The 27,595-nt window shown below is 36.2% G+C and overlaps 1 protein-coding gene across 5 annotated transcripts in view; it reads left to right on the forward strand.

The window, feature by feature from the left end:
• Positions 1–27,595, forward strand: part of LOC126370952 (small conductance calcium-activated potassium channel protein) — a 248,631-nt gene that overhangs the window by 99,077 nt on the left and 121,959 nt on the right. For 4 of the 5 annotated variants that reach the window (XM_050016097.1, XM_050016098.1, XM_050016096.1 and 1 more), the window contains exons 2-3: positions 7,280–8,036; positions 9,412–9,516. In XM_050016097.1, the coding sequence (XP_049872054.1) occupies positions 7,293–8,036; positions 9,412–9,516 (849 nt within the window). In that variant the 5' untranslated portion in view covers positions 7,280–7,292. The remainder of the gene's footprint in view (positions 1–7,279; positions 8,037–9,411; positions 9,517–27,595) is intronic. The other variant, XM_050016100.1, reaches the window with a different exon arrangement.

Below are 27,595 nucleotides of genomic sequence, written 5' to 3' on the forward strand. Positions count from 1 at the left end.
TATGATAAATACAAATGAATATAATATAATGAATATGAATATGAACGACTGCTAATGCAGCCGGGACCAACGGCTTAACATGCCTTCCGAAGCACGGAGGAGCTCGAGATGAAAACTTTTTTTTTGTGGTCACCCATCCTATAACCGGCCTTTGCGAAAGTTGCTTAACTTCAACAATAGCAGATCAAGCGCGTTAACCGCTGCGCCACAGAGCTCCTCAACCAACCAACCTATAGATTTTATTATTTTTAAGATGATGTGCTATTATAACGATTAATAGACGAAGTCTCCAAAATCACTCATACCAATCTTAAGACTTCGTTCGAGTATCAACAGTTGGTACCGGTTGTTTATGTAGGCATGGATTCAAAAGAAGTGTGTCAGAATTGAAGCAAATGGAATTCCATAGTCTCAGCTTACCCAGGTGGGAAATAACCCGGAGTTTATGTACGTTATGTATGTACGTTAAGCCCGTACGTTGGTCCCGGTTGCTGCTTACAGATGTAAATAGGTAGTCGTTACATGAGCCATGTCACGGGTCTTTGCGGGTTCAATAATAACCCTGACACCTGAGTTGATGAGGTTGGTAATCCACTTCATAATCTACACGATAAAAGAAGATGTATGATATGTATGTATGTTTTACCTGGAAACACTTAGCTAGCAGCTCAACTCGACTTTGCTCGCGTGCTACTTTACGAGGCTGTTCCGTTTGTATTCAGTCTTATGTTGCTAATGGGTGGATTTCGCAATTCACTTAAGTGACACACGCGTTGTGAAAGCATTCTTAATGTCAAGGGAAATACTATAAATGTACCGGGGACGTTCTGTATGTGAGAGAAAGCAATGAGTTGAGTGTGTTGTTACTTTATCAAATAGCATAATGAATAAAATAGATAAATAGTTTCGCTCTATATTTTTTCTATATTTTTTTGTTTATCTTTGATCATAATCTCAGCCGTTGGTAAGTGGCCGAAAGTAGGATACGTTCACCTATGGAATATCTTTACTTTTCGGCCTTATTAAATCCAAGAAACTTTTGGATCTCGCTACCCCATGGCGACGACCCGATTACTCTAGCCACAGAAGCGGCCAATCAGCTCGCGACACCAAACACCTCAGGACCCCGATACCGACCCCGCCGGCGTGGTCAACGATTTCCCTCAAACACCGCTTATCGCTATCGACCCACTAGGGTCGATTAATTCTTTCAAATATTTTTTCTTCTCAGACGACGCCCTGAGCCGAGGTTCGCGCCCAACTGTCCTGAGGCCTGTTGTCTTAAACGTTGTACCGGGTGAGAGCTCTCAGCGCTCCCCATTTGTCCAAGCGGCAAATTTACAATAAGTCACGTCAAAAAAAAGCTACCCCATGGATATCACTGATAATACAAAAGAATATTAAATGACGATAGTTCTTCCGCTTTTGTGTTAGTTCACACGGTAGGATCATTAGTTATTATATTTGTAATTCTAGTCTACTTCTAGTGAAGCCTATACTTTCCCACTGCTGGGCAAAGACCTCTCCTTCATCTTTCCACCCTTCGCGGTTTTCAGCGAACTGCCACCAATTTGTCGTCCAGTAAGCATCAAGATTGTTACGTTATCTTTTTCGTGTCTACTTCGATTTCGATGTCAGTTATATATTGTCATGATTTTTATTCTTTTACACAAGCTTCCTCCAGTCCCAGCTATACGATTCTCTAAAAACGTCCGGCACACGTTTGTCAAAGAACTGTGAACACAAATTTTACGTAATATGAAATAAACTAGTAGTACCCCCCTAGTTTGTCAGTTTTTTTTGGAGACATAGACAAGGGTTCGTCAGCACACTTTTGTTGGCGAGTCGCTTCTACAGAATCTCATACTAGTAAGGCCAGGCGCGCACTACGAGTTTTTCGCCGCGCGGCAGAAAAAAGCAGCGGCATAATGTCGCACACTGTTATAAAAAATAAGTGACAAAATCACGTAGATTCAAAAATGTTAAATTGACCTTCGACAAGTTTATGCATGATAATAACGTTGAATAAATGATTCTGATTTCTGATTTCAGTGTTAGCAAATATAATAATTATAAAAAAAATAATTAATAAAATTGATTATAATAAAAAGTGATAAAATATGAAATGTGATGAAATATAATAAAGAAACATATGATAAAAACTTTAGCAACAAAAATCTGCCACATAACTAAATAATAGCCATCAAAAGATTCGTTATCGAGGACAAAACCTTCAGTGAAATTTGCATTTGTTTCATGATTACCTTATTGTTACTTGAATTAATCAGTTTATGCCGTTAACTTGAACAATAGAGCCATCTAAACTTGTAGAATTCATGCATATTAACTTTACTGTTTGCCAAACAATCTTAATATTAATATATGCTTGCTTAGCATAACTAAGTAATTAATATTCTATTTATTATAGGTAACTATATATTATTATGTAAGTACTTTTAAAAATATTACAGGTATACAACAATATTTTGTGTTCCATAAGCTAATAATTTTAGCCGTATTTGTCACCTTTAGTGAAAATTAAGTAAGCGTGTTTTTTCAAAAAAAAAAAACACATTAAGAATCACAAAATTGTGGTATAAATTTTTACTCGGATTTAAATTAATTTAAAGTGATTGAGGTTTTGTTGAATGACGTCACATCAAAAAGGTAAGGAAACTTAAATAGTGTAGTTGTAAGTACCCCGAAAATAGCTAAAGACGGCGAAGTTACTCCAGGATCATACAACGAATACGAATTTAGGTACGCAAGTAAATAGTCGAGACCAACCGGATGTCCGAAGCGCGGGTGATGAAAAGACCGATGAAGCTCTCTTACGCAGCCGTGCGAATACTCAAATAAAATGATAAAATATCTCGACCGCTTATGACCCACATAACATGAAGAAAAAAAAAAAAATACGTGGTGGATGTCAAGAGTACGGTCATTAGTCTTTTCTAATGCAGTAGAGGGATGGTGTTAGTGACAATAACAAGTTTCAGCAACACAAATCAGACACCCACCCTTCATAAACTACGACAAGGGACATTGTCTAAATAGGGTCAGAACAAAGCCGTTATGTCACCTACTTTAGGTGGGACATAGAGTGTCCAATAAGACGACACGACATTGTTTTAATAAAACACAGTTGTGACGGAGAGAGTATTTCGTCTTAGGAATTGTGCTAGCTTTGTATTGAAGCCCTTTTAAATTTGTATCCTGGCGAAAGCCTGAAAGTTAGATGATCCATGCTTCGGAGCTCGGAGTAAGTATGTTGTTGTTATATGAGTCATGTCACGGGCCTTTGTTGCTTCAATAGTAATCCTGATCATATATCCAGCTTAAGCTCCCATAACCAAGTCTCTGCCGCATCCGACACACACGGCAGCCCGGCTATGCCAGCTGGGAATCACACCCACCTACCTACCTGGGTATATGATCCACGCAGGATATTTTGTTTTTGTCTACCATACGCAATAATAATAAGTATTCCTGATACCAGGGTTGATGTGCTCAGTAGTCCTACAACCTACACGACAGAGGATAAAGGCCTTTAGAAAACCATTTAATTGGTAAGCCTGGAAGAAAGACTGGGAGTGAAAAAGATAGATTACTTTCAACTCCTTATCATCTTCAGCGTAGCTAAAACGTTATGTAAGTGATATGTCTAATTTTCTATATGGCTGATAAAAAGTCACATCATAAAATAACTCCCATGCCAAATGCGACTGCAAATGATCTTCTGACAGCTTCTATAAGGATTAAGTACGTTTGTTATGTCTATTTGTCGGTAAATTCACACTTAATATCAGGATTACTCTATACTTAAGTACGAGTAAGTCCTTTTAACTTTCTGGAAATCATCAACTACGCAACAACTAGCCAAAATTTGTAGGTAAACCCTATGGGTACTTAAATGTACTTCCGAAAATATGAAGTATAGTGTATAGTGAAAATATGAAGGTGGTGTTAATGGTAAACTAAACCCATGTAATTTTTTGACGTTTACTTTTATCCTTATAAACCTGTAAGTGTTTAATTATGAATTCACTCCATTTACCTGTCTCTTGCCATTTCCCTTATACATGAGAAAATAGACAGAAATAGTGGATATATTTAAAAGCGATCTGTTTCGTACAAAAAATACGCCGGGCGCTTACAGACCAACGATACTCGGTTGACGACGTCGTCGCCTGGCGGCGGCAACGCTGTCAAATTCAAATTCATTTTTTTTTATTCGCCTTAAATGGAGTTTTTCAGATGTTATGTTATTAATAAAGTCGCTTTAATAGCATGTAAAAATAATAGTTCTAATACATTTTGATTAATATTATCAAATTCATTCCTATTTATTGTCGCCTTGCTGATGACGTCATCGTTCAGTGATGACGTTGCAGCAGGTAGGTACGTGCAGTTTAGTCAAGAATACGCACGTATTTTGCAGGAAGCGATGAAAAATGCACGAAAGACACACATATGTCTTTCGTGCATTTTCATCATCACTTATACATTATAAAAGGGCTGGAAAATGCATGCAGGTATGTACAGACTCCTCTGGTTTCACTATGAACTAGTTTTGTGAAATAAGATTATATATTATTTTATTTCATACTCGTTTGATACGCTAAGGTTACGAGAACTTGCAGTGTATCAGATTATAGCAATTTCAGTTAGATTCAATGCATCATGTATTATTCTTTCATTCCGTTTTTCACCTGGTCCTCTTACCTAACCTGAATATGACAGGTGCGGTTTTTTACAGAAGCAACTGCTTATCTGACCTTCCAATCCGAACGGAAAACTTGCTCAAACACAGGTCAGAACGAAGACACGTTCGCAATTTTTAACTATAATGAAAATATTAAATAAAATTTTGTACAAACAAATCAAATAATTATAAATTAATCCGCATCCGCATTAACCCTGACACCAGGGTTGATGCGGTTGGTAATCCACCTCACAACCCACACGATAGAAGAAGAGAAGAAGATAAATTAATGCACAATCTCAATGCGCTACACACCACAATCAATTGATATTTACCTTCTTGTTGTTCTTCATTTTGTTTACGGTTTGATGCTAAGTAGTTACATAAGTACCGGTTATTGTAAAAAGAAAGTGTAATTTTATTCCACACTCGTGGCTGAGATAACTTTAGGAGTGCTTCCATTGTATGGGATTATTATGACGCTTAGAAGGATTATTTTTTTTGAGAACTGTGATAAACTTTAAGGTAGATGCAAACATTGTGAGGTGTGTGCCTCGCACGCCATTCGTCGCACGCCTCGCGAGGTGTGTACCTTCATATTCGTGGCGAGGCATGTACAGTCATGAGCAAAATCATGTACCTAACTTAGAACCCTGTCGCACTATCATATTTGACATTTAATGAGACTTACGGTTTGATTTGTCAAAAAACTTAATGTGACATGGTTTCAAAGTGTATACATATTAGTACTCGTGACCGTACTATGCACGTATTTCACATACCGGCTTTCAGGGTATGGAACTAACAATGTATGTATCTGCTTTTTAACACATAGCAAGTCGTGTGACGTACGGAATTCGAGAATCGAACCTCGCAATGTTTGTACTAGGCATTATGCCTACTTTTAAGGTAAAAATAATAAAAAATGTGGCAAATAACATTTTTGTATTAAAGTAACTTAAAAATCAAGCTACAATGACGAAAAATATTTAGCTCTATGGTGGGTATGGTATCTATCATTAAACCAGGTTGTTTGCAAGCATGCTCTGCTGTAGGTATTTCCAGCTATCTAGCAATTGTTGTAATGTATTGTAAAGCTTCTCATTTAGGATTACCATGTATTCATGGATGCTATTTGGATACTGAACAAATAATGATGTAAGTATTATTTTGAAACTATTGTGAGTGATCTGAGAAAGACCCAAGATGTACCTAACAAATATATTTTTTTAAACATATTTTTGCAACTTTTATGAATATGAACAGCAAATGAAACCTACAATAATAACAGTAACTAACGCCCCCTTGGTTAACATATTTAAGAACATTCAATGCCTATTTGAAATCCGTCAAACCATTTTACAGTATGTTTTACTGGTTTGGTAGTCAATCAACCTACGGTAAATTACGCTGCATGACTTTTACCCATATTACAAATATAGATTTTCTATCTTATTGTGTTTCAGACCATTATTTTTGCGTCTTATTGTGTTCAAACCACAACGGGACACAATAAATTTTTCGCGTCCAACTCGTTTGTTGTCATCTAAGTTCGAAAATCCTTCTGGGTTAAGGAAAAGCTTTGGTAACTCCCTATGGACCTTCAAAAACTACAAAAGTACACAAAACCCGTTCTAACACCGCGAAGACAGATGGTCTTGAAACAAGGAAAAATGCTGTTGGAAAAATGAAAATATGTTGAATGGAGAATGATACGACCTAATTTTAGAACTTCGCAAGTAAAGAAGTTCTTCAGCCAAAAGGGAAGTTGATGAAAAGCATCATTAATTATTTGAGTCGTAATGACAGGCCTAAGGCCGATGGATATATGAATTAAATATACTTTTAAAGGACTTACTTTGTTACTTTGCGATATATTTTTCTGGGTCATCATTAATTTATACTCTCCAGGTACGAGATACATAAAATTAACATTTAAATCATTGTACAATATTTTCACTTTAATTATTTATTCATAAAAAATACAAGCATAGTTAGAAAAAAATCTATGATATGTTTCTGTAACAATAAAATTAAACAAGTGGCGCTTAGAAGTGTATTATAACGTCATATACTACCAAAAAGCCATTTCAATGTTCTATTTTAATAATAAGACATGCATTACAACCATTTCCTTTACTTAGCTACATAAAAAAACTACAAAATCAAACAAACGATATTTTACTAAATACAACTCGAAAACAGTTCGAAGTGTTAAGACGGTAAAATAAAAAAAAAATAATAGTACGTGATACTGAATATCTTAACTTGCGTATTCATTTATTCTCATTTCGATTAGAAACCCACTAACTGTCCATTAATATTAAATGTCTATATATAACCATAATTATTCATGTTAAATAATGAAGATTAGTACTTATTTCCCATGGGATATGTTTTATGCCATTATCATTAAAGGTTCGGTGTTATGACCCATTTTCTTGCCTGTATATTGTTCTCAATCAATTACTGAAGTCCTATGAAGTACTTACCTAAAGGTGATTTGTTTTATAGACTAGAAACAAAAGATAAAATATGGGTTATAGTTTCTGATATTTACTTTTTTTGTTACAGATAAAACAATAAAATGTCGGTACCTACCACAGACAGCACGGAAGCCATAACCAACTCAGGGTACGGCAGTAGTGACGAGACTGCAAGCCTGTTAGTCTCAGGCCCATCTGTAACTGTTATAGTACCAGCTGAAAACAACAGATCAGTCAAACCTGTGCTACAAAGACAAGACTGCACGACTCATCTAAGACCTCAACTGTCAGGTGGGCCTGGGAGCGAAGAAAGCGGTACGTCAATTAGACTGGAAGACGGAACTACGGCGAGAAGCGTGCCTGACATAGAACTTCAATGTCGGGAACCAGCAGACCGACCTCAGACGTTGGTCTCTCCCGTAGCCACCTGTTCCCACCGCGGGTCAGTGACCGCCTGCCAACTAGTTCCGCACATGTACGCAAGATGTCGCGTCTGCGAAAGGCGGCAATCCACGGCGCCTATATCGGCGTTACAACTAGCGCGCTCTGTGTCCCGAGAAAGCGTACGATCGGCGGTGCATTATCCTTGTGGGTGCAGTTCACTTCACGCTGTTAGCACCTGCCCTGTTATACAACCTCCGGCTTTATTACTACCGACATCAAGTACGAGAATCATCCGGCAGAGTTCGCAGCCAGAGTCTAGCGCATGCGCGGCACACTGTCCGCACCACGCCCATCATCACCCCAGCGCCTCCCTGCGACAGTTGAGGGAACCAGGAGATGGAATCGCCGGAATCGCTGCCGACTCTCTACGTATCAACGGTGGAATGAGGCCCTTTAAGCAGGTTAGTCGGCTAGCTGGTAGGTGGCGCCTCTATTTAGAGTAGTTTTACATGTAGGTCTGGTGTTTTGTCCGCTTTAATTAGACATTAGAATACTTCTTATTAGAGATTACTAGAAATGGTGATGATTTTTGTTTAGAAATAACTTAATAATGGAATGTATTGAAATAGTAATTAATTGTCTGCAGGAATCTATTAAGTAGGTACATACCGGATTTCAACAAATGGATTTGAACTGCTCTGGAAATCCAACACGATTAATTTACTTTTTTTAAGTGATAGGCTGGTTCTCTGTTGAAAAAGTAATCTGAGAAAGACTGATGTGGGATAAACTCAAGGCTGAAAAGTTTTTACGAAAGCCGAGCATTTGCTAAAGGAATTGCTGAGTAAACAGCCTCGACAACCACTTTGAAAAAGGCCGTGCCTAATTAAGACTAAAATGGAATACTCGACGAAACCAGCTATGTAATGTTTGAAACCGTGTTCCTGGCTGTATTGGCTAAACGTCGTTTAATGAGGATACTTTAGGAGTGAACACGCGATTTTATATTCAAGGTCAAGCTGATGTTCTATTAACTTAAATAAGCTATTTGTCTTCTTGTTTATGTTGCTGTGTTTATACGTGTCAATTTTTCCTTTGAGCTAAGGGCCTTAGAGAATATTAAATTGTAGAAACACAAAACCGTTTCTAAGCCTTAAAGTATCCTTCCCAATTTCCAACAGGATGAGCCACTTAAACGCGGTCTTTGTAGCTTACAGAAAACTAACTTAGTTTCACAGTTCTAAGCAACGTCTTATGCTGCGACGCTGTAATTTCTGGGCTCTAACTAGTCAAAAGTACTAATTGTTACTTCTGTTACTTGTTGTGGCGTATTGTTAGCTATTGTGTAAGTGTTTCATTTTGTCTTACGTAGGTTTGTAATAATTGATGCAGTCATCTAGCTGACATAAGAGATGACTATTGCTACTTCCATTACTACATTTCTTACGCGGCAAGTCATAATTCATCTCCTTACTCGCTGAGAGGAGCACATCCATCTTAATTTTCGAATATGAAGTAACATACATTCAACAGTGCGCGTGTAAGTGCTGTGTAAGGGTGTTGAGGCGGGTTCTCATTCCTAATCCTTGGGTGAAATTTAAATTTCATTCCCTACAGGGCGCGTTCCAATTCCAACACATCAAATGCAAACAACTTCAGCCTACACAGCGTGGAGATAGATTGCTATCTAATTATTTTCCTTCCTATTTCAAAGTGTTCGAAGCTCTGACCAAGATAAAGTGACAATGATAGAGACGGTTGCGCTTACAGTGACAAACGCCTGCGATTGACCTTCAGATTTGGAACCCGCCCTTGACGTATGTTTTTAACCTACAGGCTGGCCTGCTCCTCTGTCCACAAACCCTGTCGCAGACCCGCCGAGCCAGACTGAGGCGCGCTTTCACTGAGGCCACAGGAGATACAGTTAACTACGTTAGAACGGTGGGCGTCAAATTATTGCATTATGCACCACCAATACTGCTATCGACTGTACAATCTACCTTGTTTAATCTTTGAAACAATAATGGTATTTAATTAAAAAAATATTATTGTATTTGGTTTTCGAAAGTTTTATATCAAAATTATTGATATTCACATCATATATTGAAACTTTTTCTCTAAAAAATATAATTCGTCCTACCCAAGCAGGTAATTAAATTAATAACCGTCCATAACATCTCGTGTAACTTAATTCGTTTAGTTTTAAACGTTGTTATATAACCTCTTACAGCATGATTAGATTCTTAATAATTAAATAGCTTATCCTCTTCACCCTTATTAAAATTATATGAAAATATATTTAGAAATAATTGACCTTCTTAAATTCAAAACTTTTATAGTTAGACCTTTAGACATTCCTAGGTTGTACAGTCGAACGGACAGTATCTGTGAAGTTATCACCAGAGTAATTTGTTAGTTGGCGAATGTGTCGTCCCTATAGCTTCGTCTAATGACCACCGTTAGCGCCCCCCACGCCCCGGCATCTTCCCCGCACAGAAATTGCTTTTCACGAACAAATCGTTTTCTGCAACGCAACGTTTGAGCAAAACTTGTCATTCACTTATCACTCATTGGCAATAAGACATATTGGCTTTATATCGTCAACAGTCTTTTCCTTCGCAGGTACGTTTGCAATATATTGTTTTCTGCCTTCATATTTTGCAGCCATGGTATCATGTTCAGCATTTCAGGGTCTAATGGAAAACGTTTTGTCATCGCTTTGGGAACCCATTACTCAAGCAAATACACAGCACCTACACAACCATTAGCTGTCCGCTCATTCACGTTTGATGGATCTAGCGCTATGCACTTTAGATCGATGATTAGATTGCACTGAAATATTGCTTTTCATTTAGAAGATTATCTTTTTTTGTAGTTTCTGGTGTGTAAGTGAATTGATAACACTGTGATTTAGGAGCTAGTAAATAGCATACCAGCTATTCTAATGTCTGCGTTGCGTGTAAAATATAAAATAGCTCGATAAACAGCTACATGTTTAGATATGTTTCTATTATACATAAATGAAATTTGTATAAAGAGATTTACAGGACTAGGACTAGCGTTATCCTTTAAAATATAACCCAATAAATACTCATGCAAGCGTAAGGGCTTATTTTAATCTTTCTCATTAATAATAAGGGTTGGGTACGCTGTAAGTACCTCTAAGTCCAAGGTGTACTACTAAAACGCGATCGTTTACAAACGAGGATAAAAACCCAGTATAATGTACAGCCAAGAATGCTGTTATGCGGAGTAAGTACCCGTGTTATTAGAGGTTATTCTGCACAGTAGCACCTCATCATTTATTATCGTCATAAAAGACAAAACGCTCTTATCTTAACATTGTAGGGACTTCATTTATTTCCGCTGTTACATGAAGCATGGGGATTATTCCGACGTTTTTATTGGGACTCAAGTTTTATCCAACGGTTTGTTTCTATCAGTTCTAGTCTTGTGTTATCTAGGAACGTAATAAAAAGACAGACAATTATAAGCAAATTATAATTATAATGACAGTACATTTTATTAGACTAAATTGAACTTCCATAATTATAAATATTTCTCACTGAATTTGTAAAGATTTTTTAAGAAAGGTAATAAGAATTTACCTATAAATATTTCATGTTAATAAAGAACCCGCATATATAAATTGAAAATAGAAAGAAAAAATAATTTTAGGTTATTTTTCAAGTTGTTTAAGAACCAATATGTTCCTTGAACAATTCAGAAGTTTCCTTGGTCAAAGATAAATTATGAATTAAAGACAGATCTAAAGGTGACAAAGAACAATTTATTTGTTCTATTTAACTTATTTATGAATTTGAATAAAGAAAACGTTTTTCTATGACGTCAGAGGTTGCGTTTTCAAACAAATTCCATAGCAATTTCGAGTTTTGACGTTTAGTAAAAAGTAACTGATTTGACTAGTTGGTAACTGTCGAACGCTTGAGGTTGACACAAAAGTGTTTATTTATCTAGTCCTCAATCACCATTCTCAGGTCTACATTAGTAGCAATAAAGTTTATAACGTTGCGTTTTTCTTTTTCACCAAGAAGAAATACGCGGCGTGCGGTGACTTCTCATTTTCCTATAACAAAGCAAAAGTATGTCGGCTCGGGTCATTACTTTCGATTCTTCGCAACATAATTGTTATTAACTTCGTCACTTTTGAATAAAATCAATACGTATTAGAGTTTTTGTGGTCGTTTTTTGTTAATTAAAATGATTATTACAAAGAAAACTGTCAAAAATGCTACTAATAAAATATATCGCATTTTTTTAAGAGTAATATAGACGATTCTATCACTACTTAATATAATATGTTTTGTAATATTATATGTATCATCAAATAAATACTTACAGTACGTGTATTAATCGCAGAACCTTGTTATAACTTCGTCTTAACTTAAGTACTATACCCTTGAACTGCGTTTTATTGTAATAGGCAACATATTTCGGGTTTTTTTCCTACGGTTCACTAAGTAACGTAAGTGAAGCATTCGTGTAAATGTACTATAAGAGAATTCAGGGTAAGTTCTGCTTCGTTTAGGTATAAATTTTAGTAAAAATACCTACACAAATTCTCTGTCAGTCAGTTGTAGTGCGTAATGTATGGTTGTTTAAAATGCTAGTAGTTAAAAGATTATCTCGAAAACAACGTACAACTCTTGAGCAATAAAACCGTCTACCTAATATCTCTACGTCTTATTCTCTATTCTATGTTTCTTATCTACGTTTTATTTGCAATTTACTTTCATTGTAGTAGAGTTAGGATGCATGTCCGCTGAATTTGTCTGTTGCAAGTTTTAAGCAACTTACTGTTGAGAAAGAGTCACATTACGTAATTTGTGGTCGTTTTAACTAATTTTTTAATTAGTGCTTTGTTTTGATCGTCCGAAGTAGTAAGATGATTCCGTGCTTCGGAAGGCACATTAATCTACCCAGGTTACTAGCCCAAAACACCCGTCAATCTCGTAGTCGAGCAGCGTGGTGGAGTATGCTCCATGCCGCCTCCGGTTGAATGAGGGGAGGCCTGTGCCGAGCAGTTGGGACGTGTATAGACTATTCATAAAAAGGTTTTGTTTTTATAATATTATTTAGTAAATCTCTGTTTTTGTTTTTAACACATTGTGCGTTAGTCATACCGCTCGCAAATGTCAGTTCTTTACTCTGTTTTAATCCTGAAAAGGACATTGATGGTAAAAATAAATCCTAATTGCAGACAGGAAAATGTGTCAAACTGTGAATTAAATTTTAATAAATTATTTGCCAACCAATATGCCTACGTCATTTCAATAATCGAAATAGCTCTAGCTAATAATCATATTCCTGTACAGTACTGTAGGATTTACTTAATCTCATACTAATGAGATTATTATAATGTTAATATCAAAGTACTTATTGTAGCTCGGTTTATAAAGTTCGAAAGGATTAGATTGTAAGCTGTTACGTTTAGAATAAGTTTCACAATGGATTAAGGTACGGTTTATGGTTTAATTTTGGCACAAAATACAAAAGTTTTAGGTATTTTTCTCCTATTTGCTGTGAAAATTTTCAGTTTTAAAACATTACGTAATAGAAGCTCGGCACTGTATCCGAATTGAAATAATCAGAGGTACATCCATCGTAAGATGAACTTAGCTTCCTGTTTCAGTTTAATATGGAATTATAATCACATTTCTTTTGTTTGTCGCTAGTTTTATATCTATTTTGGATTGAGGGAATTAGAATGTGTCCAATACGTGGTACGTGTATCGGCCGCTTATGTTATGTTGCGTTTTATGAGACGAATCACCGTCTTGTTCTCAACGACCTCAGTGGTCCAGTGGTTGAGCGTTGGGCTCACGATCCGGAGGTTCCGGGTTCGATTCCCGGTGGGGACATATCACAAAAAATACTTTGTGGTCCCTAGTTTGGTTAGGACATTACTGGCTGATCACCAGATTGTCCGAAAGTAAGATGATCCGTGCTTCGGAAGGCACGTTAAGTAGTTGGTCCCGGTTACTACTTACTGATGTAAATAAGTAGTCATTACCATGAGCCATGTCAGGGGCCTTTGGCGGCTCAATAGTAACCTTGACACCAGGGGTGATGAGGTTGTTTGAGTACCTTACAACCCACACGATAGAAGAAAACCGTCTTGTTGTAACATAACTAAAGTCAAACACACGGATTGCAATAAATTTCTGAGCCGCATCGTGTTCATTTTCCTCCCTTTCTTAGCTAGTTACTTTTATGTATGAAACCCTTCCAGTCTTGGCAACAAAACTCACGATAAACCATATAATCAGCTCTTGGAAGCTTGCCCGTCGACATGAAACGCAAGACTGAGCAACTCAGACTTAAGAACGACTAGACTTCATAACAAGATGTTTCTTAGCTAATTTATTTACCTCCTTGGAGGTCTAAAGGCCACATTGAAGCAATTCATCTAAAAAGTAATATTGCAATTTGACATTTGAGCTTAGAAAAAAATTAGTCTGTTTAAACCTCGTAATACATAATCATAATGTCAAGGTGTAAGGTGTCTAATATCTGATCTTTCATTATGTAGCTGTTTCTATACTATTCATTAGTATTCATCCATCCATCATAGGACTTTGTATCAAAAGTTGACTTTTGATTACTAGCGACTATGTTTACGTATGCGTGTATGAGTGTATGTATGGGCATTAATATTGAACGATATGAGCGTCTGAAATATTATTGCATTAATTATTATGAAGAATATATTTTTTTTCTTCAATACAAAAATATGCCCATAATAACAATAACACTGTGCGCGATCCGGGCTTTTTGATTGTTTATTTATCTTCATTACAAGTACCTATACTTTTTTCTTTTTCGTGTGTAATGAAAAATGGCATGCATGTTTTATTAACCTGCAACTAAATTCTGATTATGAACTGCTAAGTTATCAGGTCAAAAATGTATACCTATGATTTATGCTTTAGCCCATCGACTTCGATCCGGACACATTCCACTAAATAGTTTCAGCTTTTTGATGAGGAAAGTAAACTCACCAAATTGTGACGTGTGTGATCAAGCGGAGGATACTCTGCAAGTGATGGCGTAGTGTGCGCGGGTCGAAGCGGAAAGACAACAATTTCTAATACAATTCCCGAATATTATTATCCAATATGTTTGTTTGTATAATAGTATCTTTTCCCATTGTTGGATAGGGATAGGGTGCTATATAAATATGTAAAATTGTGTTTACGTAGGCGATAATCTAGGTTAGTCCGATGGGGGTGGCGTGGTCAATGTTTGACAAAACCCTCTTTATTAAATAAAGATTAAAAAAAAGCATTTTAGGCTGTTGTGGGTGGGGGCATGAACTAAATATGATTTTTTATCAGTTCTAAACAGTTTTGATCGATGGGACTGGCATAATAAACTTTGTTAAAAACCTTTAAAAAACAAAAGTGTGTTAACGCAGTTTGTACGATAGATAATAAATATTCTGAAAAGCAAAATTGTAAGGTGTTTTAATAGGTAATTTACCGTACAAAAAAAGGAACACGGACGGCTTTGGCCCCGCAATAATCATGCATAAAATAAGGAGTTGTCTATATATTAATCTTGTCTGTAGTACTACGGAATCATTATCCCCACGACGCCAATATTTTTCGTCTGGTTCCTAACGTGACCAGGCGTTGAAAAATAGAGGAAACTGGAGTTCTTAGCAAGCTGCAAGGGTTGTAAATTTTCCTAGAACGTTGAAAAGGGGAACATTCTTCAAGCACCTCAATGGAAAGCAACGTTCAAGTTTGTTCAAGAGGAATTTGAAATTACTCTCCAAGGTATACTACAAAGTGGACGTATTGAAAGGGTAGAGTTATCTAGAAATAATTTTAAATTTGATTTTGACATCGAATGACTCAAAATTAATTTACATTTTGGGATCAGGTGTCTGCTAGTTTATTATCCCAAGACTTCTCAGGTCAGGAAATGTATATAGGTACAATTTTATAAATATACCTACATAATTTATTTTATTGAACCTTTGTCGGTGAGGGTGTGCTGCCGCCAAAAGATGTTTTCGGGGTACCGAACTGAGCATAGTACCCCGCTAGCCACAAGTTGGTAGTGTGATTAGGGATCGACGATCCAACGGTGTTATGTTGAAAGTTGTATATATGCGTCTTGCTGTGAAAACTTCGATATCGCGTTTCACGACTGCTTAAAAACTGCATTATTGAATGTAGCGCCATCTATTGCATGTGAGCGGAACTAGGTGGCCAACTAGTTGGGTCTGCTACAAACCCTATTTGTGACAGGAATGTTTGTTGTTTGTCGATTACCCGTCCCTTTCCTTTTCAACAGATAAGAAAATGACAGGTACAACTTAAAATAAAATTTCATGGCGTCTACAGGAATTAGCACCCAAATGTCTCTAAAATAAAACTAAAAATTAATCCATGATAGCGCTGTTTGGAGAATACGTGACTTACATCGTAGTGTTACGGGTTCGAATCTCGGCTCGGGCTCGAATCCACTGAGTTTGACTTTATATTGGATCATAGATAATTTACATGACGTGGTTTCCATAATTTTCTTGATTATATATTTTTTTTTATTTTAAGAGGTTTGAGTATGGATGTCCACGAACCCACCTGATGTTAATGGCAATTGGCTTGCATCCTATTGCGTGGGACTCAAAGATAGCTGACGAGGAGTGGGTATATATAATGTAATACACCATTGGGGACACAGGCGTGATGTTTTGTTATGTTATGTAAACAGTTTCATAATATTAAATTCGACAATCAATCGAATAAATTCCTTATAAATGCTGTTGAAATATTCAGCATCGCAAATGAATGTTTTACCCTTCGGATACCTGCAACAACGTATTGAAATGAAGCTTAAATATAAATTCATTTGAACCTAAAATTTATTTCAGTATATTTATTTATAAATCTTGAATATTTTCCCAACCAGTCGATCCCAATATAATAAATTGGAATCTTATATCGCCTTAACATATGTTGCCATTCTACACCTTTCCTATTTTATTTTTCCTGAGCAATTTTCCTTTCTATCGTTATATTTTGAGCTGGCTAAAAGAGCTGTGTAAATTAAATGTTATAAACAGAAAGAAATCTAAAAAACATTCGAGGCTTCAAACCGCAGCTCTTTTTAAGCCGGGACGAGCATGTTAATCAGAAATCAGAATCATTTATTCAACGTAGTTATCATGGAGAAACTTGTTGAAGGTCAATGTAAAATTATTGAATTTACGTCATTTCGCAAGGTGTTATGGCTGAGGACAAGAAATGACAAAAAACTGCAACAGCAACACACCTTTTAAAAACCAATGAGGGTATACATTACAAGTTATTTAATAACTAAAGGAACACATTCAATGCCAGACATTTTTATTATTTAGGTAATCATTAATCTTATAATAAGCTTTTTTACATAAAGTAAGCTTCACATGAGCTTTAAATTTGTCAGAATTAATCATAACATCAGCGGGTCCTCCTCCTGTCCGGTCACGAGCATTAATATGTATACACTTTGGTACCATGTCACATAAACTTTTTTGACAAATTGAACTGTAAGTCTCAGTAAATGTCAAATATGTTAGTGCGACAGAGTCCTAAAGTGGGTACATTATATTGCTCATGACTGTCCAGGCGAAATTCTTTAGATCTACTTGACAAGAGCTGAGGGCTCATGTCTCGTCCGAGTCAGAATTGTTATCAATTTTAATTTCCTCTTTGTGCGTTTCCCTGAACACGGGTAAGTGCTATAAAAACAAAATAAACATATATAAATGTTATATTTTACCTAAAAAGGAAAACATAAATAATTAAAATTAATCCATCCTCCTGCCCTTACCCCAGTCTAGGTGGGGTCGGCACAATATTTATTCCTCTTCCATTAATTTCTGTCAGTCGTAATCTCGGTACTCACACCTTTCACATACATATCCTTCTTTACACAATCCATCCAAACTTTCTTGGTTCGTTACGTATCCCCATTATCCATCAAAATTCGTACTTATAACTTTCCACGTTAGATGCCTTTCAACCCTCCTCATTACATTCTCAAATAACTAAAAAAATAATTTAAAATACTGATACTTTTACATTTCTTCAGTTCAATTCCGCGACGTTACTAATGACAACGATTTTATTGGCGGGATGGGTTTTATTTGGGATTAAATCATTCATGTTAATCTTGTATTCTCTTTCTCTCTCTATTTAAGAGCTACGCTCCTGTCGGTGGAGTAATCGCCATTCCTCTCTTCTTCCCGCCAAAACCTTCACCTCCCGATACGACACGACCTGCACCTTCTCTTTTATTCTTTTATTTTTTTATTTTTTAATCTTGTATTAGATATTTGTAATCAGTTATCTACCTCTATAAAACACATGACACACATTATTCCGCAAACTCAACATAAGGTCTCAATTAAGTATATCTCAATTGGGGTAGTCAGAAGTACATAAATCGCAAGATGAACTAAGCATCCGCACCTCACCCAGGTTTTCCCGCAATTTCATTCCAAATAAATATTTGCGTTGACCACACAACTCTCGTTTGCTCTGACCTTTCGTCATAAAAGCTCTCCAGCGATTTAATGGTTTCAATCGTAGTCAATGATCGTTAAAAAGCGGCCAATATTACGAAAAATTATGTACTGAAAGCATCGTCAACGCAGATATTATGGGCTAATTAAATTTTGCCACTATCAGCGCGGTTGGTTGTAATATGAAGATAATTGCACGAAACCACACAAAACCGGTGTGCATTTAGGTTGCACACAATAACCAGACAAATTGAATAGTGTGTGCCGTATTACAAATTTAAACTCCCTCAGACTCGAAACATTTTGGTTTAAATTCAGAATTCCATGAAGGAACCTGGAAATTTCATAACAGCCATGTTTGAGCTGATGCGATGGATGTACAAGTATTACACACGTGATGGATTGGTGGCTTGTCATGTGTTTCTTATTATATATTTTTTTAATCTTTTATTTACTTAAGGGTTTTCAACAAAGTTTGTTATACCAGCATATTATATGCGTTTTCCAAGCAGTACTATTTAAAAGTTCTTATAAAAGATATTTTGACAATGATGTACTCATGGGGACATTGTCGAAATCATTTTTTGAGTCTGTCCCTTGTTTGGTAACGGCATTGCAGGCTTGATACACTTGATTGTGCTAAAAATTAAGATGCTTTCGTGCTTCGGAGGGCTCGTTAAACAGTAGGTCTCAGCTATTAGCCATAAAAAGCACCTCCATCCACTCCCAGTAGAGTAGCGTGGCGGAGGATGCTCTATACCCCCTCCGGTTGATTGAGGGGATGCCTTTGTGTCCAGCTGTGGGACGTATTAAGGCTGTTTATGATATGTTTATGATGTACTGCACATTATTTATTTCTCGTTTGCCTGCATCACACAGTTTGACAGCATCACCTGTCTAGAATGAAAAACTTTTAAATTTCTACTGAAAATAAAGTACTTTTTATCACAATTGTTTAAAAAGATGCATTCCTGTTGCGTGAATTTTTACTTGAGAAAATAATTTAAACCAGCTCATGCTCATTGGATTTGTATTCCATGTCTTCCCACATTTAAACATTTAATCACTTTCGAATATTCGTCAAACAATGTTCTTGTTAAGAACGGTACACTTTTTTATTTATATATAAATTAGGTTAACAAGAGTAAATAAGCAATGAGAAAATAAATTTAAAGCTCACGTGAAGCTTACTTTATGTAAAGCTTATTTTAAGATTAATGATTACTTGTGGCTCTGCCCACCCCATTTGGGATTACGGGCGTGAGTTTATGTATGTATGTATGATTACCTAAATGATAAAAATGTCTGGTATTGAATGTGTTCCTCTAGTTATTAAATAACTTTAATGTACCCTCAGTGATTTCAAAGATGTGTTGCTGTTGCAGTTTCTTGTCATTCTTCTCCCCAGCCATAACACCTTGCGAAATGACGTAAATTCAAAAATGTTACATTGACCTTCAACAAGTTTATCCATGATAATTACGTTGTATAAATGATTCTGATTTCTGATTTCTGAGAAAGCAGTGGTGCGAGGTACTATGAAATCGCTAATTACTGTGATCACACGGGTATGCGTGCATAGCAGAAAGGTCCGAACCTTTCTCCCCTAACAACTTCTCCAGATATCATGCCTGAACACGAGCTCCGTCCCAAGCCTGAAGCCTTATTGTTGGTAAATATGTGCCTTGATTAGCACCATCCAAGGATCACATATCTCGCACTATGGATCTCGCACTCATAAATAACATAAGTTCACGATTATTTTCGTCAGTGAGTCAGTAGTTCATCCATCGCAAGATGAACCAAGCACCCACGCTTAAACTCGCAACATAATTATTATGAAATAAAAGTGTCTCACACGTATAATCCATAATATCAGCTACCTACAACTCTGCTGTTAAGTAATTATCCAAACCCACGCCACAAAATAGCGTTGCACATTTAAGTTGCACGGAATAACAGGCAAAATTGGATTGTGTCCGTTTATTGGACGTTTGAAATTCCCCGTAATGCGAGCCTAATACAATTCCTTCTCAAGTATTATTTGATTAACTCTGTGTCGGATTCCACTAATGTTATTTTGGGATCATTAAGGAATTACCTCCATATCGCAGTGCCTGTTTCTCTGAAATCTGAACCCTAATTACAGGTATAACTTAAGTTCCATTAAATCAAAATTTATCTCCGTTTGAAGTGAAAAAATATTTCACTCTAAATTACGTTTCACTTGGCAGATTTATTACTCAAATTATGTGGGACTTAGCTTTTTCCGCTTGCGCCACGGGAGTTATCTAAAAGTTAGTAAGGCGTAAAAAGAGATTGCAAAATAAGCACTTGAGGTGCGACACCATGGGAAATGCGTTTCACTTAATCCTAAACTTTTGTGATTCGATTCCCGCGTATAAAAAAATCATCAAAAACTCGACTAAGGTTTTGATTAAATTATCGATTTCTAATAGAAGTTATGATAATATCCATCCAAGTTAGCAAGGGTTCGTAAACGTAATAAGATGGAACTTCCAGTACATTCAAATACAGAATGCTATATCTATTCCTATCATGCATGTCGTGCAAGTAAATGTACATACTTGGCTATAGCCAACTGACGTTATTGCGCCGATGTCACTCGCAATATGCACCTAAATTATGCAAGCAGAGATTCTAGTCGAAGCCAAGATCGCAAAATTATTGGAATTAATTCCTAAAACTAGCTTGTTCTTGACACTGAAATGAGTTTTAGTGCTTCCCTAGTGTTTTGGGTAAGTTAATGTGCGGTTCGCTGCACTGAATTATTGCTCCCAAGAGTACGGTCCGGATGCTTAGTATGTTTCAAGACTGGATTGAAATTATATTAAAGCATACTTCGACTTGTGAAGTAGCAGAGTTTACGTTGCACGTTTTCGTGTTTTATTAGTTCATACTACACACATAAACTCACGCCTATTTCCCGCCGGTGTAAGCAGACTATGGAATTTATGAAACTTGCACTGGTTTTGCTAACAACGACCTAATTAAGCTTTTATACGGACTTGTCGCAAAAGTCGAATTAAGTTTCTCGTAGTGTCCAACCGAAATGTGGACATATTATGGGAGACAGGTTTGTTGTCTGTCACAATACATCTAACCTAAATACATGTACAGTACAGTATCATTACAATTGTGATATTTTAAATAATGACTGAAATTTTAATAACGTAACGACCTGCGGGGTTAAAAAGGCCACATCGAAGCAATTGATATGAAAAAGCAATATTGCAATTTGACATTTGCGCATGTAAAAGTAAGTGCGCAATGCAAACAAATGTCAAATAGCAATATATTGTTTTGATGTGGCCTTTTTGACCCCCCTGATCTGCGCGTTTTAAAACGAGCGTATTTTTTCAAGAATCGTTGATCTTTTGTTGAACTGAATGAAAGTATACTCCATTCAATATTATATTCGAAGACAAGAGGGTTGACCTATTCAAAGAGTGGCCTTCAATTATGAATTGTAACCGACCTCCATTCTTTTCAACATTAAGAGACCCCTTTTTCAAACGAACAGCTGTCGTGCCGTCACTGACAATTGGTTCGAAGGTAAGGGTCCATACCTCCACGTTCGGGTTCAAGTTATGGCCACTGGAACCCTGTCACAAATAACAAAGGCATAGCTACTGTAGGTATGAATAGATCTTACCTGTATCATAGAATAAGGAATAATACTACGTGTAGAACGGCAACTCTCCGCTCCCCACCAGCGGCTAAGCTAAGTTTACCTTACCCTCTTTTGGTCTTACTTTAGTCTGCAATCAATACGGGCGTCAAAGTCACACACAGGTGCTCGTGTGTTTTGAATGAAGTGTCCAGGGTGTACCTGCATCTCAGGCGTTTCTTACTCGTACTATCCGTATGTTTTAACAAAAAGTTTATATATGCATATGCATTATAATAATATGAAGTTATAATATGAAGAGCAAACAGTTCAGCAGGGTGATAAGTGTGAACAAATAATTCGTGAATTGACATTTTATTTAATTTTTGGAATTTTCTGGCCAAGTTGCTAGCCCTTTAAGCCGATTCGTTTTGTTTGGGATCTTATAAAGTGAGGTATTATATAACATTAATGTCGCTATGATTAGTAATATGTACCGAGTCGATCACTTTAGCTCCGTCTATTAATAAAAATGGGACAAAGGTCATAATCTGCAACAAAAATCCCTTCATTTTTGGGTAGTGGAGGTTTGCCATGGCATTGACTACTTGGCGGGATGTTTTTTATTTGGACAAAACTTTCAAATCAGGTATACCTGAACTATTAAATCCTTATTAATTCTATTGACAATGTGGACTTTAATGTTCTCTGAGTCGATGGCATGTTATAATCCAATTGAAAATCCCAAAGGATTATTGACATACGTAAACGCGGTGAAAGGGTTTAGCATTTTCGAGTTTGTTATTAGAGCGTCAAACGTAACAGAGGTCTATGTTATGTCAACCGTGTAAAAACGTATATTTTCAAGAATAAGTACCCACTTCTAGACAGCTCCGTACAAGTGTTTCCTATTTATAAACAACTTCACTGCAAATATTTAAATAATATGATTCTTGTTCAACTAACATCTAGACTTAGCTCAACTTTTGACTTTGTAGTCTGAAGTCTAGCTATCTTTGACGCTGCCCTGACTAAGGTACTTATTTATAAGTACTTGAATGAAAATATCTTGTCGACTGTCTGACCTTTGTAGTTCTAGACGAAAATAAAATTCAACTTTAACATTTTATTTTATTTTGTCGGCTTATTTGCAGTTTGTAAAGGTTACTGATAGATTTTTAAGTGTTTCAGGTCAAGTATACAAATGGTATAGGTATGAGATAGAAGTGTATTTAGAGACATATTTTGTTTGATTTGTGCTGCGTGGTAATCGAGACGTGTCATAGAAATTGTCTGAAAAATTCATTCTTTACACTTACCATTCATCATTAAGTACGTTTACTTAGGAAAAAAATAATCAAAAATATTTATTTTTCAAAATTGGCTTACAAAGTTAGCGCTTTTTGAACGTCAAAAAATTAAATTACATATTATGTAACTAGCTGTAAAACTACTACCACATCGGAATCTGTAACGCTGAGGGAAATACGTGGTCAGAAAACCTCCCAGCACAGGACCCTAGTCCTACTGTTTCATGTTTTCCTTTCTTTTCCCTTTTTTTTAATCCAGTTTGTATTACATAGTTTTAGTGCAACTAAGACAGCACAGAGGAAAATTCAAAATGACAATATCTAATCTCTTTTTATACAACTGGCCTTGGTGTGAATAGGAAAGTAGGAGGTTTACTACAAATGTGGTCTTGAAAAATCGTTCTTGAGGTAAGGCGTGTAAAGATGGGCGCATATAGCCATATGAATGAAAATCTTTGAGGAATAAAACTTTAAGAGCTAGAAACTCAGTGTTCTCTCAATGGCTGACAGTTGTCTTTTAACTACGTACGGACGTAGTTTATATTACGTAAGTAGACAGAACGACGAAGGGATTACGGCCCACGCACCTTGTGATACAACAAAGTGGATATTTGAAATTCCTTTCCGCATGCCATAATAAGTACAGTTTCTGTACAGAAAAGGTTAAAAGGCAACTTATTTACCACTTTTAAATGAGGCCGTCTCCTATTTTCTACTCCTTATGGGTATAACTCCAATATAACTTGAATAACAGACGGGTTAAAAATGCCACATCAAAGCAATTCATCTAGAAAAGCAATATGGCTAATTGACATTTGTTTGCATTGCGTACTTGCTTACATATCCGCAAATGTCAAAATGAAATATTGCTTTTATAGATGAATTGCTGTGGCCTTTTTAACCCCCCAAATCTCCACTCATAAAACAAAATTAAAAAAAAAAAAAACATTGTGGATTGGCTGGTTACTTGAGTATGTAGCTTGTAGACTATCCCAATCGGACTAGTGAGAGGTACATCCATCGCGAGGTGAACCAAATACCCATACCCCATCGAGCTTGAAGATACATATTTATAATTTATCTTTTGATATTAATACCAAAAGTGATTATATTAAAAGTTTATAAAGTATTCCCCACTGCTGGGCACTAATCGGTAAACGGGCCTCATGACAACGGATTAAAGCTATGGAGTGTATCATTAGGTATCTGATTATTGACTCTGAGCAAGACCACAAGCCCACAAGAAGTATAATGTATATTTGTAAAGTTAATAAACTTGTTGGTTGGTTAAGGCAAACCAGCTAGTGCTTGCTAATAATGGCGTATGTGTTGGTTTATGACATCGGTTTCAGCACACAGGCCGCCATTTGCGTTGCAGGAAAATCAGCACAGAAAATCTTTCATGGAATCGGAGGGGGCTGCAATGAGGTTGATTTACTATGCGGGCGTTTCAAAATCTGCAATCTCTAATTGAAAACTAAAGTACATAAACTCACGCCCGTGTCACTTATGGGGTAGGCAGAACTACAAGTAATCAAAGACAAGCTACGAAGTTCTAAGATAGATTTGGATATGATGAATGCAGTCTTGAAAATCCCAGATTCTGCGGAAAATCCGCAATATTACTATACGTTAACAAAAAAATCACACTTATAACGTGCTTTTTGTTACTATTTTAATTATTTTAACTGCATTGACAGTAAGTAGCCTAACTGTATCTACGATGTACTATTCAACAGAAACGATCAGTTCAGTACAATAAGTAATCGTATTTCAATAAGATTTTACAATCGTCTTAATACGCGTTAAGAATTAGATCTGTCAAAGTTCGTAAGCCAGTGTTGCAACGTTCATTAGTATAGTGATGTATCAGTCGATATTAGGTCGATCGATTCTTTTCTATCGAACAGTACATCTGAACTCGCGGCAACAATAGCCATTTTATACGGGCCAGCTCCATAGTCTTCGACCCGCCCTTTCCATAATAAAACGATTTTTTCTTATTGCTTATGGTTAGCTCAGTGGACGTTAGTTCCCAGATATCAACCGCGTTGATTATGGCAAGGTTCCAATTTCCCACAATGGGCATCCTATATAGAACTTTGTCATATAAATTATGCTCTAGATGCGACCACAATATGTTCCATTACATTGGCCTAATGCGCCGTGATTGGAAACCGATAGCTATCGTTTAAATTTATCTGGAATTGTTCATGAGTAACAACTTCATTACGGAGTGCGGTGAGATGAGAATTTAATGTCCATTTTCTAAATTGCAGTTAGGAACTATCGCAGAAATTTTACGGTCCGCGAGTTTAGAAGAAGGAAATTTTGAGTTACGTTCCTATGACCAGATACTGAGCAGGCAATAATGCAGCAAAATTATGTAGTGAACATAAACTGGCGTTCAGTTGTTTTAAACTCAATAATATCAGCATTTTTACGAGCGTTTTAAACCAAGTTGGCGACCTCGGAATAGTTTTAATGCTACTGCTTATTTTCAGTCTTAGACAAAATCTAATAAAACAGGATATTTAGAGTAGGATATTTGATATTTTTATTCCCACTTTTAACACTGGTGGCGCTGTCTGTCATACCTAATAACAACAATGGCGTCGAATACAGAAAGTGCGTCGTTAAATAAATGTGAAGTTAGCAGCGACTTAAACATAGTATTATTACCCCGTGATGATATGTTATTATTAATTGGTAGGTACTTATGTATTATTTTATTATAATTAGTTTTAAACACAACAATTTTCTTACTAAGGTCAGCTAGCTGGTTGGGGTTAAAAAGGTCACGTCGAAACATTTTATGTAAAAAAAAGCAAAATTGCAATTTGACATTTGCGCATATAAAAGCAAGTGCGCAATGCAAACAAATGTCAAATAGCAATATTGATTTTTAGATGAATTGCTTCAATGCGGCCTTTTTAACTCCCCAGTTATACCTCTACCCTAATACGGTGCGAAGAGCCATAACATAAGCAATCATAAAACAACTGGCAGCGTGTGTCATGAATAAGAAATTAAATGCTTAACTGCAGGTACCTTTATCTACGTCCACTTGCCCTTTTGGTATGACAACCGCGCCGCGCGCGGTGTCTTGGTTGTGCAGACCCTGCTGATCGCTCAGTACAACCATGAACTCTTGAGTTCATACACAGGTACTACCTACCTACCTACCTACCTACCTACTAACTTCAGCACCCTGTCACATTAACATAATTTGTCATTTAGTGAGATTTACAGTTCAATTTGACAATAAAGTTAACGTGATATCGTCCAAAATGCACATACTCGTATTAAATGCTCGTGACCGTACACTCCTATTAAATACCAGCCACGATAAGCCAACTTGGAACGTACAAAGTTTTTCTTTGCTCACAAACCGTACATGAAACTGAGCACTCCGAGCAAAGTTCTACAACAATTTAATTTTAATCTTATCATATGATATTACAAAATGCATATGCAGAGTGGAATTACATACTTCAAACGGTTAGGTGGTCCTTCGGGTTTAAATTCCTAGCACGCTTGCAAAAAGCTTAACCCGGGCATATCATACGAGGAAATTTGCAGGGATTTCGCAAAATGCTTATCTATGTCGCGGGACGAACATAAGTGTTCTGTTATATCAGAACTTTTTTGCACACGCATTTTTTTTGTATGGCGTGTATGTTTAATTGTTCGTATGTATATAGATGGTATTACTTTTATTGTTTCTATTTTACTGGTTCTTAGCCGTGAATAGAATTTTTATAGACGAGACCAGTAAGGCTAACGTACGCAACGTGATAAAATGTTGTCAAACAACAAAATCACGTGTCACGCATGTTAGGAAAAAAAAAACTTATCGATTTCGATAAAATTTATTGAATCGATAGATAATTTTATAATGCTGCACATGTCAGCCCTCCTGATGATTGCAGGTTATTATATCGGTTTAGTTACTTTTGCATCAATTTTTACTTATTTTTGTATTGATGTACCATTAACATTTTTAATGTAACGGGGTTTAAATATTTTCGAACGATTGTGTCCTAGATCTGAGACATATTTTCTTTTTAAATTATCTGTAACCTCAGAAGATATCTAACTTCAACAAATCACGAATTGATACCAAACGTACATACCCTTTTTAGAACTTTAGGGGATGAATTTTATAAAATTCTCTCTTTTAGTGTTCAAACTTGTTCAATTGTGTCACTTATCTCGGAAACTATGTTTTTTTTTGTTGAGTTACTCAGTTTTATTTTATCGATTTTTTTCTGCACATTTCCAAAAAAATAACTCTATATTCAAAAGGAAAGACACGTCATGAAAATAATACATAAATATTAACATATTACGAGAGTATACGTAAGAATAAAATGAATACGTTGAGACGTATTTGAATGCGTATAATATTTTAACGTTGATATTACAGTGGATAGTAAAACCTACCTACCTACCTTTATGTTTTCCATCTAAATATTAATGTGTGTATATTTTAATATTGTAATTGTATATGTGTGTCGTAGGTTTTACCTAAATAAA

This window comes from Pectinophora gossypiella, chromosome 11 (assembly GCF_024362695.1).
Source record: "Pectinophora gossypiella chromosome 11, ilPecGoss1.1, whole genome shotgun sequence".
NCBI classification, from domain to species: Eukaryota; Metazoa; Arthropoda; class Insecta; order Lepidoptera; family Gelechiidae; genus Pectinophora; species Pectinophora gossypiella.